General features: G+C 54.9%; 1 protein-coding gene across 1 annotated transcript; it reads right to left on the reverse strand.

Annotated features, from left to right (window-relative positions):
• Positions 1-1,364: 1,364 nt before the first annotated feature.
• LOC125098235 (chymosin-like) lies at positions 1,365-12,788 on the reverse strand. The gene is made up of 9 exons (XM_047726820.1): positions 12,694-12,788; positions 10,109-10,259; positions 9,123-9,240; positions 7,706-7,824; positions 5,421-5,620; positions 3,805-3,918; positions 2,961-3,105; positions 2,342-2,440; positions 1,365-1,604 (listed from the first exon to the last, which is right to left on the reverse strand). The coding sequence occupies exons 1-9, from the start codon at positions 12,753-12,755 to the stop codon at positions 1,467-1,469; spliced, it is 1,146 nt and encodes a 381-aa protein (XP_047582776.1). The 5' UTR covers positions 12,756-12,788; the 3' UTR covers positions 1,365-1,466.
• Positions 12,789-13,910: the final 1,122 nt, after the last annotated feature.

A 13,910-nucleotide genomic window follows, 5' to 3' on the forward strand; every position in this document is an offset into this window, starting at 1 on the left:
CAGGCCAGACTATTAACAGGACCCCAGCAGCAGCTCCCACTGGAAGCCCCTCCCCCATCCCTCTTCCTAAAGGACAGTCTCCTTTGTTAAGTGCCACGGATCTGGATCCTTAGCTTTGCTCTCAATCTCTGAGACAGCTGCCTGCATGACGCTCTCGCTCCCCAGCTGTTTGCAGGGCAAGCGTGGTTAGGATAAGGTGGGGCATAGACCAGATGCGAACCTAGCCCCAGCCCCCTTTCCAAGCCTTCTCAGAGTTCAGCCACTGTAAAGGTGTGACTTGGAGCCCAGTCACAAAATTGGGCACCAGACTGGCTGTGATTTAGAAAACAGAAGCCTGTTGGGAGACTGCCAAGAGAAGGGGCACAAAGAAAAAGGAAAGCGGGTCAAGGGAGCAAATGCGTGCAGCTCAGCTGAGCACTGTCCAGGGAGCCTAAAAGGGGGCTCGAACCCCCCCAAGAAGCTTGTCTGCCTGACCCCCATGGGGTTTAACTGGGAAAGCCCCTTAAATTCACCTGGATCCCTCTGTTATAACCCTCTGGTCTGCATTTCCTATGTGGCCTCTCCCCTCCTAAAAGGAGCTGCTGGAACCTGGGAGCAGGAGTCCTCTGACAGCGTGGACTAGGAGGTCCTCACTGAGCACTAGGAAGTCTTCACTGCACACTAGGGTCCTCTCTGAGAACTTGGGGTCCTGGCCGAGCACTAGAGGGTCTTCATTGAGCACTGGGGGTCCTCTCTGAGACCTCGGAGTCATCACGGAGCACTGGTGTTGGCTTTGACTCTCAGCTTCCCAGAGCCCTTACAGGCGGATCTGCCCCAGTGATGGAGTCAGTCTCCGTGAGCAGGTGAGTCAGGTTCAGAGAGCATAAGACTAAGGATGGGCTCTCAACCGTGGCTCATTCTCAAGGTTAATGACAATCTCAGGACCCTTAGACCTTCCCAGCTACCTTCTGCCTATTCCACCGTGGACTGTGTTCTCCAAATGCCCTGAAGCCCTTTTCTTAACAGACTTAGAGCTTTTCTCTCTTTGGGCCAATGTTCTCTATCCAGGCCCCTACGCCAAGCCCTTAATCCCCAGGTACAAACCTTCTCTAGGTACATGCCTCCTCCTGCAAAGTTCTCTCCTACTGCACCGTTTCCCCAGAAAGATCGAGAGTGGAAGAACTCAAAGGCAAAACACGTATTGCTTTTACCTGACCTAAGCTTGAAGTAGCCAAATCCTTTGTGAAAGTCTCCACCCAACAACAGTGTCCCCAACCCTCTCCTACCCATGTAGACCCAGTGCTCCCGGACAACACGTGATGCCACGTCCCCACCCCCATAGCAGCGTAGGGCTTTGGCCCAACAGAAGCCACACTTTGCAGAGATATGGTATTTATTGAAATATGCACCTGAAAACCTGATCTGTATGTGTGCAGGTGCGTGTGTGTGTGGGCATGCGCATCCCTGGTCCGTGCTCAGCGGTGCCATCAGATGGCCTTGGCCAGCCCCAGGCGGTTGTTGACCCTGTCAAAGACGCTGTAGTACTCGCGGATGAAGACATCCCCCAGGATCCACAGCTGGGAATCACCTTCACCTTGGAAGCCGCTAGAGCAGAAGCCCATGTCCTGGGGGAGGCAAGGCTGAGATGAAGCTGGGCCCAAGCCGGGTCACCATGTCTGTGGGTGGCCCAGCATCCCACCCCCTGTAGTCTCTCTCCCAGCTAGCACTTCCTCTCATCCTTGAAATCACCTTCTGAGGGAGGCAGACGAGTATCAGATTCATCCCATTCGATAGATGAAGAAATTGATATTCAGAAAATCAAGCAACTTCATGCAAGCTCACTCAGTGGGGTCCCCTTACCCCAGTCCCCCTCACTTGTCCTCTCTGGCACCCCCCCTTCATTCAGCATCTACTGCCCTGCTGACCAGCCAGCCCAGGCCTGGGGACCCAAGGCCTTGCCAGTTGTGTGTGCTCAGGGCTAGGTCAAAGCTGAGGCCAGTGGGTCGGGGGGGATAAGGACTGGGTCCCCACAAAGCCCAGGCTACCTACGAAAGTCCTAGAGAAAGCTCCAGGCCTCTGGGCTTAGAAGCAAGACCAGTGCATGGAGGTTCCCCAGGGGCTGTGGTCCAGCCTACCCAAACCTCCCACAGGCTGCCCGGGCTCTGTCCTTTCTGTCTGACCCATTTCTCCCATCATGAGTCTCCAGCGGCCACAGGGGAGGCCTGAGGACAGCAGGGCCCCACTCAGAAAGGCCAGTTTGTCTAACTCCCCCTCCTGCACACCACTTTCCAACTGACTTGCCAGGAGAGCAGGGGGGGGGGGGGCTAGGTGAACCCAGGCTTCCTCTCCCAAGAGGTCCTACCGTGTTGGTGTAGGCGGAGGGGGGCAGAGGGTACTTTTGGCCGTGGATCTCAAAGACCACATCAGGCATGTTGTTCAGGTTCCCGCAGTTGATGTCAAACTGAAGGCCAGAGGAAAGTCATCTCAGATGGGCAATAGATCTGATCGGGCTCGATGAGGCAGAGAAAGGCCAAGGCAGGACCCCTTCCTCTGCACTGGAATTGGTGTGGAGGGGCCTCCCCACCAAGTCCTCCCCACTCAGAGGACTCTAGGGAGGCCCTCCGGGCCTCCTGACAGGAGTGGGACCTCCTGTCAGCCAAGGCAGGAACAGCACCAGCTTGAGACAAAGGGGGATTGGCCTCCGTGTTTCCCCTCCAGGCTCAGTCAGTGCCCCCTCCAGGACCCTAGGAGCACTTAGCAGTCAGGGAAGCAAGGAGAACCGTGTGTGGGTGAGGAAAAATGGGGTAGAGCAGAGCTCAGTGAGTCAGGGATGCACGATCCTCCTGGAAGACAGGAGGCCAGATGTTGGCCTCTGTGTGAGATGGGAGAGTCCCGACAGCCACAGTGGGCCAGGCTGGAAGCCCACGGGGAAGGCCTCCTGAGACACCCCAGCCCCTCTGGGGAAATGGGCCTGGCCTTACCACACCGTACTGGTCCTGTGTCGCTCCAATGGCTGTCTGGATGTTGAGAATGTCACTGCTGGGCCCAACCAGCATGGAGGTACCTGTGTCCAGGATGGCCTGACAGCCACCATCACAGGCCACCACCACGCCATTGACAGTGACCCTGCAGAGTGCAGAGAAGACAGCCTCGTGGTGAGTCCAGCATCTAGCCCCTGTCCCTGGTCCCTCCCATCCTCCCCTGCCAGGATCCTCAGGAAGCGGGGAGCCCAAGCTTAGGACACTCGGCCACTCCCCAACCCTCAAATACACAAATCAATCTTTTTTCAAAACCACGGAAGTCACATGCACTAAGGGTGGAATAAATCCAGCACTGGATGCCTAAAGCGCCAGTGTCAAGCTTTTCCCCCGCCATTCACTTGCTGCAGGCCTTGTGCAAATTATCATCCTTCCTGACCTTGGGTTTCTCATCCACAAAATGGGTACATTAACAACCCCTTCCCTGACCTCACCAATGGACTGTCATGAGGTTCACGTTAGTGAATTATAACATGAGGATACTAGTGTGGCCCCCACCTCCTAGGGTTTCAGCGAGGCGTGAACAAGACCATCCTGTTGTCACTCAGCCCAATGTCTACAGGTAGTAAGAGCTCAGAGAGTGCAGCACTCTTACTCTTACTAATAAAGCCGTGGGGAATGTCAGCGTTCTCGCTGACTGAGCTCACTGGCCTTGCAAGGGGCCAGCTCAGAATCTGATGGGCCGGGCTTACAAGCGCCTGGGCTGCGGTCCTTCTCGGAGCCTTGCGAGCTAATCCCCAGGCCCTGGCGTCCCCCTCCCCTGGAGCTAGGGCTGCTGCTCACTCACCTGTCCACGGTGAACTGCCAGTACTCCTGCACGGTCACGGGCACCCAGTGCAGGGAGCCTGTGTAGTAGGATGGGTCAATGGCTCCCAGCGTGAGCATGCTCCCCTGGCCATTCCTGAAACCAAGGAAAGGCATATGGTGGCCCTCGGACACCCTGGCTTGGAGAGGAGGAGCCACAGCCCCACATGGTGGGAGGGAGGCAGCTAAGACCAGTCCCACCATCCTCCCTGCCCTTGACCCCCACTTCCTCCCTGCAGACCCTAAATGAGCTCTCCCACCTCCCTGATCTTTGGGGCTTTTCCCTGATAAGAGCATCCGCTCTCTGAGCTCCTCCGCCCCCAGACTGAGGCAGCATCTGCAGCTTGCAGAGTGCAGGGGAGGTGGGAACTAACCATCACGCAGTTCATATGACCACTAGGCTTGGCTGGGGCAACCCGTAACTGTTGTCCTGTGCCCAGCCCCCATCCCCACCCTTCAGCTACAATAGGGGAAAGGGTCTTCAACCAAGTCCTACAGACTTTGCATTAAAATTGCCACCTCCTACCCCTCTGTTCCTTCTGGGGCTTTCCTTGAAGCCAGGAAGCGCAGGCACAGGAGTGTCACCTGCTCCCAACCAGCTGCTTTTAGTTTCTAGACCCCGCAGCAAGCTCTGTCTTGCCCCCGGGCCCTAGCACGTGCTGTCGCCACTGCCCGCAGAGTGCTATCCTCTGTCTCACCTGGGGAGCTCCCACACGTGCCTCAGAGAAGCTTCCCCTGCCTGCCCTGCACACGCACCTCCACCAGACAGGGCTTCCCTCATCACTAAGCTCTCCTGGCACCCAGATCTGCCTGCAGTGAGCGCCCTTCTCACAACTGTAAGCAAAATTGTGTAATTGTGTGTTGTCTGCTCCCCCGCTAGAAAGTTAACTCCCAGTTTGTCTGTTTTGCTAATGTATCCCCTTCTTCTGCCAGAGCATTTGCACATAGTAGCAGCCTATAAATATTGGTTGAGCAAATGAATGCACCAATATACCCCTCACCTGGGTGCCCTTGACCTCGGTTGCCCAATACCTTCCTTCTCCTGAGTGTGGCGCTCTTCTCCCCATTCCGCCACCCACCCTTCTGTCCAGCTGAGCTGCAGGAAGACAGAGCAGGGAGCACCAGACTGGGAGTCAGGAGCCCTGGGCTCCAGATGTGACTCAGCCACCAGTTCCCAGTATGACCGTCCCTCCCACACCTCAGTTTCCTGGATAGAAAAAGGAGAAGGCTGGCCTCCTTTGGAGCCTACTCTGGAAGTCTGTGAATTTCAGTAACATCCACAGATGATTACGGAGGCCTGGCCACTTTGGACAAAAGATGTTAAACGCCCCCAGGCAGAGATGGGGTCAGGCTTCATGTTTTAAATGCCAGAAAACAAGGTCAAGTGTTGGTCCTGTGGATTCTGGCTGCATCGGAGGCTACATTGGAGGCTTTGGGTTGGGTCAAAAGGGGGTTGGGTCAGCCTGGAAAGAAGGAGAGGGTTTGCTTGGATTCTAGCCACCATTCTTGAATTGCAGTGTCCCAAATGGATAGCCACTCCTTGGCCAAGAGACCTTGCCAGGCCCTGGAAGTCTGGCCCTGGCTGAGGGCAGCTCCTACCTGGACAAATACACAGAGAATAGGTCTCGGGCCACCAGGTGCTTCTGCATCATGTTGTCAAACACAGGCACCGAGTACTCAGAGGCCAGAGTGGGGTAGGCCAGCCCCAGGATCCCGTCGAACTCAGAATAGGTAAAGACGTTGCCAGGCTCCTTGGTGCTCAGGCCCACGGTCTGCTGGGGGTCCACGATATTGGAGACCTGCAAGAGAAGCCGAGAGACCTCCACCAGGGGCCTTTGGCCAGAGGCAGGAAGATTCCGGGGCAGGCCTGTATCGGGATCAGCCTTGGAGCGAGGGGGCTCACCTGCCCTCCTATGGGCAATGCAGTCATGTGAGCTTAAGAGAGGAAAAACCCTCGTTTCCCAGCTCTGCACCGTGGTCATGAAGGAACGACCCTAACAAGGCCAGGGATGGAGGAAGAGAGGACATGGTGAAGGGTGCAGACAGCAGTGCTCACGTGCAGAAGTTGTGGGGTGAGCCTGGAGAAGGGGTTGGGGTGAGGGATGCTCCAAGGCCCTTTGCCAACCTGCAGCCCTACCATCAGTGACACCTGGGGCATCTGCCAGGGAACAGCTGGAGACAGCACAAAGGGCAGAGAGAACATGCACCCCCTTAGCATCCAATGGACCTAGCGTGCACCCTTGCTCTGTTGCATGCTGACGGTGTGACCTTGTACAAGCCCCTCCCCGAGCCTCCCTCCCCTCATCTGTTAAATGGAATAATAACATCTGCATCTCAAGGCAATGCTTAGGCCCATATAATACGAACGCCAAACCCGTATTGAGCATTTAGGAAATGATTGGCCCTTGGACATTAATGGTGCTGAGCTAGGGTATCTCTCCCTCCAGCTCTCCTATTAATCTGCCCACTTCCCTGGAAGGCTGCTGAGCCCACCCACCCATTCTGAGCTCACAGGGCCTCCAGCTTCCACTCTGTCCCCTTATAGCCAAACCACCCACCACACATGCAGCCCAAGTGAGCTTTGAAAACGGACGTCCAGTCATGTCACCCCTTGTGAGGACCCTCCAGAGACCCCCAGTGGCACTCGGGAGTTGGCCTTTGTCTGAGAGTCCCTTCGTGCTCACCCCGCTTTTCACACCTGATCTCATACCTCTGAGCCCTTGACCGGCACTTCTCTGCCCAAGCCTATTTTCTTTCTCCTCCTCCAATACCCCAACTTGTCCTCATTTCCATGGGGCCTGACCCCCATGGTTTTCTCTCCTACCCCCGTCCCAGGAGGGCAAATGAAGGCCACCCGATGCCCCACGGCTGAGGCCAGCAGGTTCGGGCCAGCCCCTCCATGAAGATGTGGGATTTCCCCCTAAACTGAGAACAGCAGAAAAGAAAACCAGCGGCTCCAGGCCTCAGAGGAAGTAGGACATGGGCAGGAGATTCCCCTTCCCTGGGGCCCTGTCTGCTGGGGCCACCTCAGCCAGCGGCTCTGGGGCCTCCACTGTCTGGCAACGACCCCTGGGGAGGCCTGAGGTGGGTGGGCACTTGTCCTGCCAATGGACAAGCCTGAGGAGAGGGCCATCAGCAGAGAAGAATTGGGTCCCTTTGGGCTTAAAGCAAAAGAGCCTTCAGCCAGGCCCAGGAAGAGCTCAAGGAAGATGGAGGTAATAAGCCCCAGGGGATGCTGCTTGACTTTGAACCTTGGATAGTGGGTGAGGAAGGAAAGCAGGAACCTAGTTCTGAGCCCTTCTATGTACTAATTAGTACTATGTACTACTTATATAATACTTAGTACTATTTATGTAGTACTTAGTACTATGTACTAAGTTCAGCTCTGACACTCAGCTCCCAGCCACCAGCTGTGCGACTTAGGCAAGTCATCAGCTCCTGGGAGCTTCAGTTTCCTCGTCTGCGTGATGGGGATAATAGTTCCCTCCTAAGAACTCAGTTTACAGTGAGACCCACAGGCGACACTGGGGAGCTGGCACAGGCTCAGGGTTCGGAACCAACTATGGCAAGGACAGATGAAAGAGGATGGGGAAGGTGGAAACAGGGCACGGAGAAGCCTCTCAGGGGGAACTCCAGGGGCTGGTCTGGGAAGGAGAGGAGGGAGGGATGAGCCACAGTCCCAGCCAGTTAAGACCGCTCTCAGAATCCCTACCCACCAAGGCCCCCACCAGGGGTCGGGGTGGGGTGGGGGGTGCATGGACAGGACGCAAAGGGCCTCTCCACCCCCGCTGGAGGTGCAGCCTGCCAGGGCCTGGGTGGATGGGAGGCAGAGCAGGCACCAGGGAAAGAAAAGTGAGCCCCGACTGGCCCCAAACCCCACTCACAGTGACGGTATCAAGGCCCAGGAAGCCTTGCATGCTGCCGGTGCCGTATTGGATAGACAGAGGCTCGTTCAGGTTCTGGAAGGTGGAGGACTTGGCCGGGTCGAAGCGGTGATGGCTTTCTGAAACACAGACCCAGGGTTAGTGAGGCCTGTAGAATTTTCTTACCCTTGACAGTAACAGCCAGGGCTGAGATCCTCACTAGGCCTTGTAAGAAATGTGGTCTACATACCAATCATTCTCACTGCAGAAAATAAGCAGCCCCCCTCTCTTGATCCCCCAGGGTTTAATAAGAAAAATTATCCTTTGCTGCTCGACCCACCTCTCGGAACCCCAGAGCGACCTGTGTAGCTTCCAAACCAAACAAGAAAGAAAAAAGCCATTCCTGGGGTTTCCATAGACTTGTTACTTTCTCCAGCTTTGTAATCTTAGGCAAGACTCTTTTATTCTCTGAACTTTGCTTCCTTCTCTGGTAAAGGGGGTAACAAGAGCACCAATTTCCCAGGCTTGTTGGAGAAATCAGTTAGTACCATATAGTAAATGTTTATTCATCACTAATGATAGGCCAGGTGATTTCATTCTCCCAGAACCTCCTGGCATATCCCAGCCCCATTTGATAGGAAGGAGAACCAAAGACCCAAGGAGGGTCAGCAGCGTGCCTTAGCTCCTGACAGAGGCTCAGTAAATAAGTAAATACTGGGCACCTGGGTGGTTCAGTCAGTTAAGCGTCTGCCTTTGGCTCGGGTCACGGTCCCAGGGTCCTGGGATCAAGCCCCGCATCGGGCTCTCTGCTCAGTGGGGAGCCTGCTTCTCTCTCTGCCTGCTGTTCCCCCAGCTTGTGCTCTCTGCTCTCTCTCAAATAAATAAAATTTCTTTAAAAAATAAAGAGCTTAAGTTCCCCTAATTTCCAGCTGGTGCTTTACACATTTGACCCGTGATTTGCACACCTTCTCAATCTGCGGGCAGTTGGAGGGGCTGAGCAAGGATATGGGGCACAACTGGGAGGCTGGGAATGTCCAAGCAAGCTCTCCTGCACCCACGTTCTCCCCCAGCACCCTGCAACTCAAGAGCAGTGGCCAGAATCCAAGCAAGCCCGCTCCTTGTTTCCAGGCTGACCCAACCTCTTGTCCAAAATCCCCCAATGTAGCCTCCGACGCAGCCAGAATCCACAGGACCAACACCTGACCTTGATTTCTGGCATTAAAAACATGAAGCCTGACCCCATCTCTGCCTGGGGTGTTTAACATCTTTTGTCCAAAGTGGCCAGGCCTCCGTAATCATCTGTGGATGTCACTGAAATTCACAGACTTCCAGAGTAGGCTCCAAAGAAGGCCAGCCTTCTCCTTTCACTACGCAGGGCAGGCAGAGCAGCCCTGGGGTCAGAGCCTGGAGGGCCGGGTTGGAAAGGGAGGTCACTCACGGCAGGCATAACTCTTGCAGTAGACAGAAGGCACCCAGAGGTCAGAGGAGCCAGTGTCAAACACCACGGTGAATTCCTGGGGTGGGGTCCCGATGTAGATCTTCCCAAAATACTGACACTGGGGACAGATAGCACAGGGTTAAGGGCGGGGAGTAGAGCATAGGGATATGGGTCAATGCTCGGCATGAAGTACAAGGGAAGAGAGGGGAGTGAGGGTTACTGGGGAGGGTTCTTCATCTCCAACCGCCACACTGGGCTCCTCTCCGCCAGCTGCGCTGGCCTGTCCCTCCTATAAGCCCTACAACTCCTGTGGGAATCAGCCCCAGTAGCAGATGTTAGATCAGAACATCACCCTTCCCTGGTAGGAAGACTGGGCCCCGCCTGCCAGGGGCAGGGACATAGAGAAGGGACACCGGGAAGTACAGACCCCGGGTCAACCCAAACTGTCCCTGACACCCCTCTTTGCCAGCCTCCCCAGGTGTCAGAACTTAGGGTTGGGACAGGGCCAAGCAGGACCTAGATAAGGCAACAAGCTCACAGGAGAAAAAAGGCTGTTTACTGCCAAGAGCGACAGATGAGGGGAAGACAGGCTCCAGGAAGGAAGAGCGCGCAAGAGGCGTTCCTGTCATGTCCTGGGCGGCTGCAGATGGGCACCAGAACCCCATCCCTGCTGAGCCCGGACTAAGACATGGGTCACCGGGGCTGGGAAAGACAGGCATGGGGGTACACCTGGGAGCAGATCATGTGCCCCTGAGGGATGTCTGCAGGTCGCCTGAGCTCAGACCCTTCCGGCAGTGACCTTCAGAGCCTCGCCTTTGCCCGGGCTGCTGGCCCTGTGTGGAGCTGACTGAGAGGCAGGGGGACGGCCTCCGCAGCCCACAGGACTTCCTGATTTCTAGAAGGGGAAAGAGGAGGGGGCCAGGAGAAGACGTCCAGCACACTCTGTGCGAGAACCATTATTGGAAGGGGAGGGGAGAGCCACTCACGTCCAGGTAGTTGGTCAAGGGCTCGCTGGCCACCTTTGCTAGGCTAGAGTACTTCTTGCTGATGGAATACGGGTGCTTCTTCAGAAAGTCCTCCAGGAGCCCATTCTCCTTCAGGGCCTTTCTCAGTGACTTGCCTTTGTATAGAGGGACCCTGAGGAGACAGGGAAGAATTAGTGATGCCAGTGGGCATCTCCTCAGGGCTAACCGGCCTCAGAAAAGTGCCCAGAGGCTCTAGGTTCTGTAAGCCACTTTCCCACATTTTTTTTTTTAATCGTAACTCAAAGGAAAAATTAAATTTTACATCAGTTCACAATTCCGTGCCTACCCTTACCAAATGTAATACACTCTGGTGTTCCCTAGTCCTTCCTCTTTTCTCACTGCTGATGGAGACTCGGTGGATAGATTTTATAGCCTGCTCATGAGTTCCCCAACTCCGAGGTTTGAGAGACATAACGTCATTCATTCAGTCTCCAAATTCTCGCTGCTTCTCTACTATGGGCCAGACATCGCGTGGGACCCACGGGTACAGTCTCTGCCATCTGGAAGCACGCTCTCTGGAGAGGAAACGATGTCCCCCACACTCTGAAAATGCTCCCTCCTTTGCGACCCCTGTGATTGGCGCTTTGGGTAACCTAATATGTGTAGAAATTCTTCAGAGGGTTTCAGCACAGAGTGTGGTCCTCAAGATAGAGGACCTTCTGATAGAGTTTAGGTGTTGGATGATGGAAGCAAATCGTAGAAGAGAATTGAGAGGGAGAACAGTGGAAGGGTTCTAGACCCTGCTTTGCAGTCTGTGGCACCTTCAGTAGCCCCCCAAGGTCCTCTGAGCTTCACCTCCGTCCCTGCAAAACGGGTGACCTCCTTCCTTTCCAGCCATTTTCCAGCCTCGCCTCTGACCAACTTCTTCTGGCTTTCACCTCTCTGGCTCCTAGTTTCCCCTCCTATAGGTTGAAGTAATGCAGGCTGATGACCCTGGAGTCCCTCTAGTTCTAAGAGGTATGTGGTCCTCCTCTTCGGGGCTGATTTAAGGAAAAGAGGACAAGTGGAGACCACAGCTGTGAAAGGGCTTGGAGAGTAAGAAAATGGCAGGAGATCTAAGACTCTCAGAGAAAATGGGTTTTCTCATGTTGTTCACAATCCAAACAGATCCCAGATGGAACAGCCCTGTACGGGACTTATGGTCTCTCTTTCTGGTGCCTCCCTTCCCCAGCCCTCAAGTGTGACTTCAGCCAGGACCCAACAGAAATAAAAGGTCCTACGACATTTCTCAGCTTTTGTCTCTGATGATAAAAAAGGACATAAGCCCAAAAGGAAAGAGGCTCCTGGGCCCAATCCTACAGTTGCCATTTCCTGTGTCCCCATGTCCTGGTCCCCAAAGTGTTCTGCTTGCTGAGCTCCTGTTCCCACTCAGCTCAGGATCCACTCGTGGAAGGCCTGGTGACTCCCACAGGGGCAACTGCCTCTCTACTGAGCTGCTTTGTCTAGCATGAGGCCCCAGAGAACCTCCCTCAGAGGGACACCGGCAGCCCACTGCCCCACGCCAAGAACGGGGAGGTTCCAACCACCATGGAAACCTCCACTTCCAGTGCTGTCCAGTTCCTGAACTGAAACAACCCGAAGCCTGGTTAGAAAAAACTTCCCTTTCAAGACACAAGGAGCTCTGACTTGTCAAAGGTCCCCTGGCCCCTTTTCAGGGATCCAGCTTCCCAGGGGTGGATTCAGGTCTCCCCAGGCTCATGGCTTGATGGAGCTCCAGGTTAGGAACTGGAGATAGGGTGATTTTGTGGCAAAAATGTAAGTCTACTTGGGACCAAGTCCTAGCTCCTCTACTATGAACCATGTGGCCTTGGGTAGCTCAAGGACCCTCCTCAAACAACAGTTGCCTCATCTGTAACATACAAATAATAATATCTACCAAATCCAGGAAGCATAGTGCACCCAGCAAAAAGCAGCTCAAGAAATATTAGTTATGGGGCACCTGGCTGGCTCAGTCCGTAGAGCAGGTGACTCTTGATCTTGGCGTCATGAGTTCGAGCCCCAGGTTGGGTGGAGAGATTATTTCTTTTTTAATTATTTCCCAAAAAGTATCAAATAAAAAATTATCGGTTATTAGTTTTGAAGGAGAACTTGGGAATTTTGCCCAAAGAGAGAACTTATTTTGTCTAAGAAATGCATACATAGCTTTTTTATCATGTGCTAGGCACTGCTCAAAGCATTTGACAAATACCAACTCATACACTCCTCACGACAACCTTGAGAGAGAGAGATGCTTTCTGTTATCCTGATTTTACAGTGGAAGAGGAAACAGGGCACAGGGAGTCAGGTTAGTGATGGAGCTAGGGATCAGATCACAGGCAGTTTGACCCCAGAAGCCACCCCCTTCATTTCTCAGGCTGCCCGTCTGACCCTGCGTTGCTGCTCATCACCCCTGCAGTGGCGGGGCAGACTTTGAGGGAAAGGTCCCAAACACAAAGGCAAGACTCTCCTGGAACCCACAGCCACGGAGACAGGTGAAAGACCAGGAGACACCCGCCCAGAGCAGGTGCATGTGACCCCCTTCCCCTCCCTGGGTGCCTGATACCCACCTGGAGATCCCACTGCCCTGGGAAAGGGTGAGCACTGCAAGGAGCACCACGAGGCACCTCATCCTGGACTGCGGGCTGGCCACTGCTGGAGCCAGTCCTCCTTCCCACAGCCTTTATAGAGGGTCCTGGGTCCGCTCTGGCTGCAAGCCTGGGCTGCAGAGATGACCTCTTGACTTCAGGCTGCTCCACAAACACATTAAGTACCCAATACCCACTGCGATAAGGGCCCCAGACTCCACCCCCACAGGACTTCAAAGCCAAAGGACACACATGCTTGATCTTTAGTCTGGGAAGGGTCACACCAGCCCCCGTGACCTGATTTCCCCTTCCAGATGGGACTTCTTGAGCTAACACAGGTGGGGCCACCACCAGAATCCCGTCTCACGTTCCACCTTGGCAGCAGACCCCTCTCCTGCCCTCACTGTCTCTCCGCCTTGGGCCTGACTTCACAGGGAGCCCGCAGCCTGTCCTGTCCAGGCATCTCCAGCTCGGTGCTCCTGGACTCACCTTCCAGGGAGCACTCCGTCTACCCCTGCGGCAGAGAGTGCTTCTTCAACCTGTCACCCTGGCTAAGAAAGACGGCAGGCTCAAGACTCCTGCACTGTCTGGGCTGTGTCCCCTGGTTCCATGTTAGATGGGTGTTGGGAAGGTGAGGGGTAGATGCCAGATCCCCATGAGCACTGCGGGGGAGGGGGCCTGGCAGAAGTGAACAGGAAAGGCGGACGTGTGCCACACACAGAAGTGAAGGAGGAAGATAGAGCTCCATGGTCAGATTTCGGCAACAGGTGAGACCACGAGTCAGTCCCCTGGTCTGAGCCTCTCAGAGGCATATATGCAAGGCTTCATGATAAGTAGGCAGCCCCCCGAGAGAGAGAGACAGGGCAGAAAGGGAAACAAAGGCTCAGCCGCAGATGGGGTAGAGAAAACCACATCCCAGGGTGAGGGGAGGCCATAAACTGGAAAGTCAGGATCAAACCAGGATTCAGGCAGGGGCTTTGGGGCCACAGGTGTGATAGCAAGAGTGGTGCCGGCCACCAGCACCCTGCGGAACAGACGTCTGGGTATTGAGGAAGTGGAACAGAGAGGGCAGGCTGGGTAGCCAAAGAGGCAGGCGTGCGGTGGGCCCTGGACACAGGGGCACACAGAGAGGGACAGACCCAGAAGTTTCCTGTATTTGATGAGATCCAACAACAGGAGAACTGAGAGTTTTATGGCGG

This window comes from Lutra lutra, chromosome 4 (genome assembly GCF_902655055.1).
Source record: "Lutra lutra chromosome 4, mLutLut1.2, whole genome shotgun sequence".
In the NCBI taxonomy this organism is placed as follows: domain Eukaryota; kingdom Metazoa; phylum Chordata; class Mammalia; order Carnivora; family Mustelidae; genus Lutra; species Lutra lutra.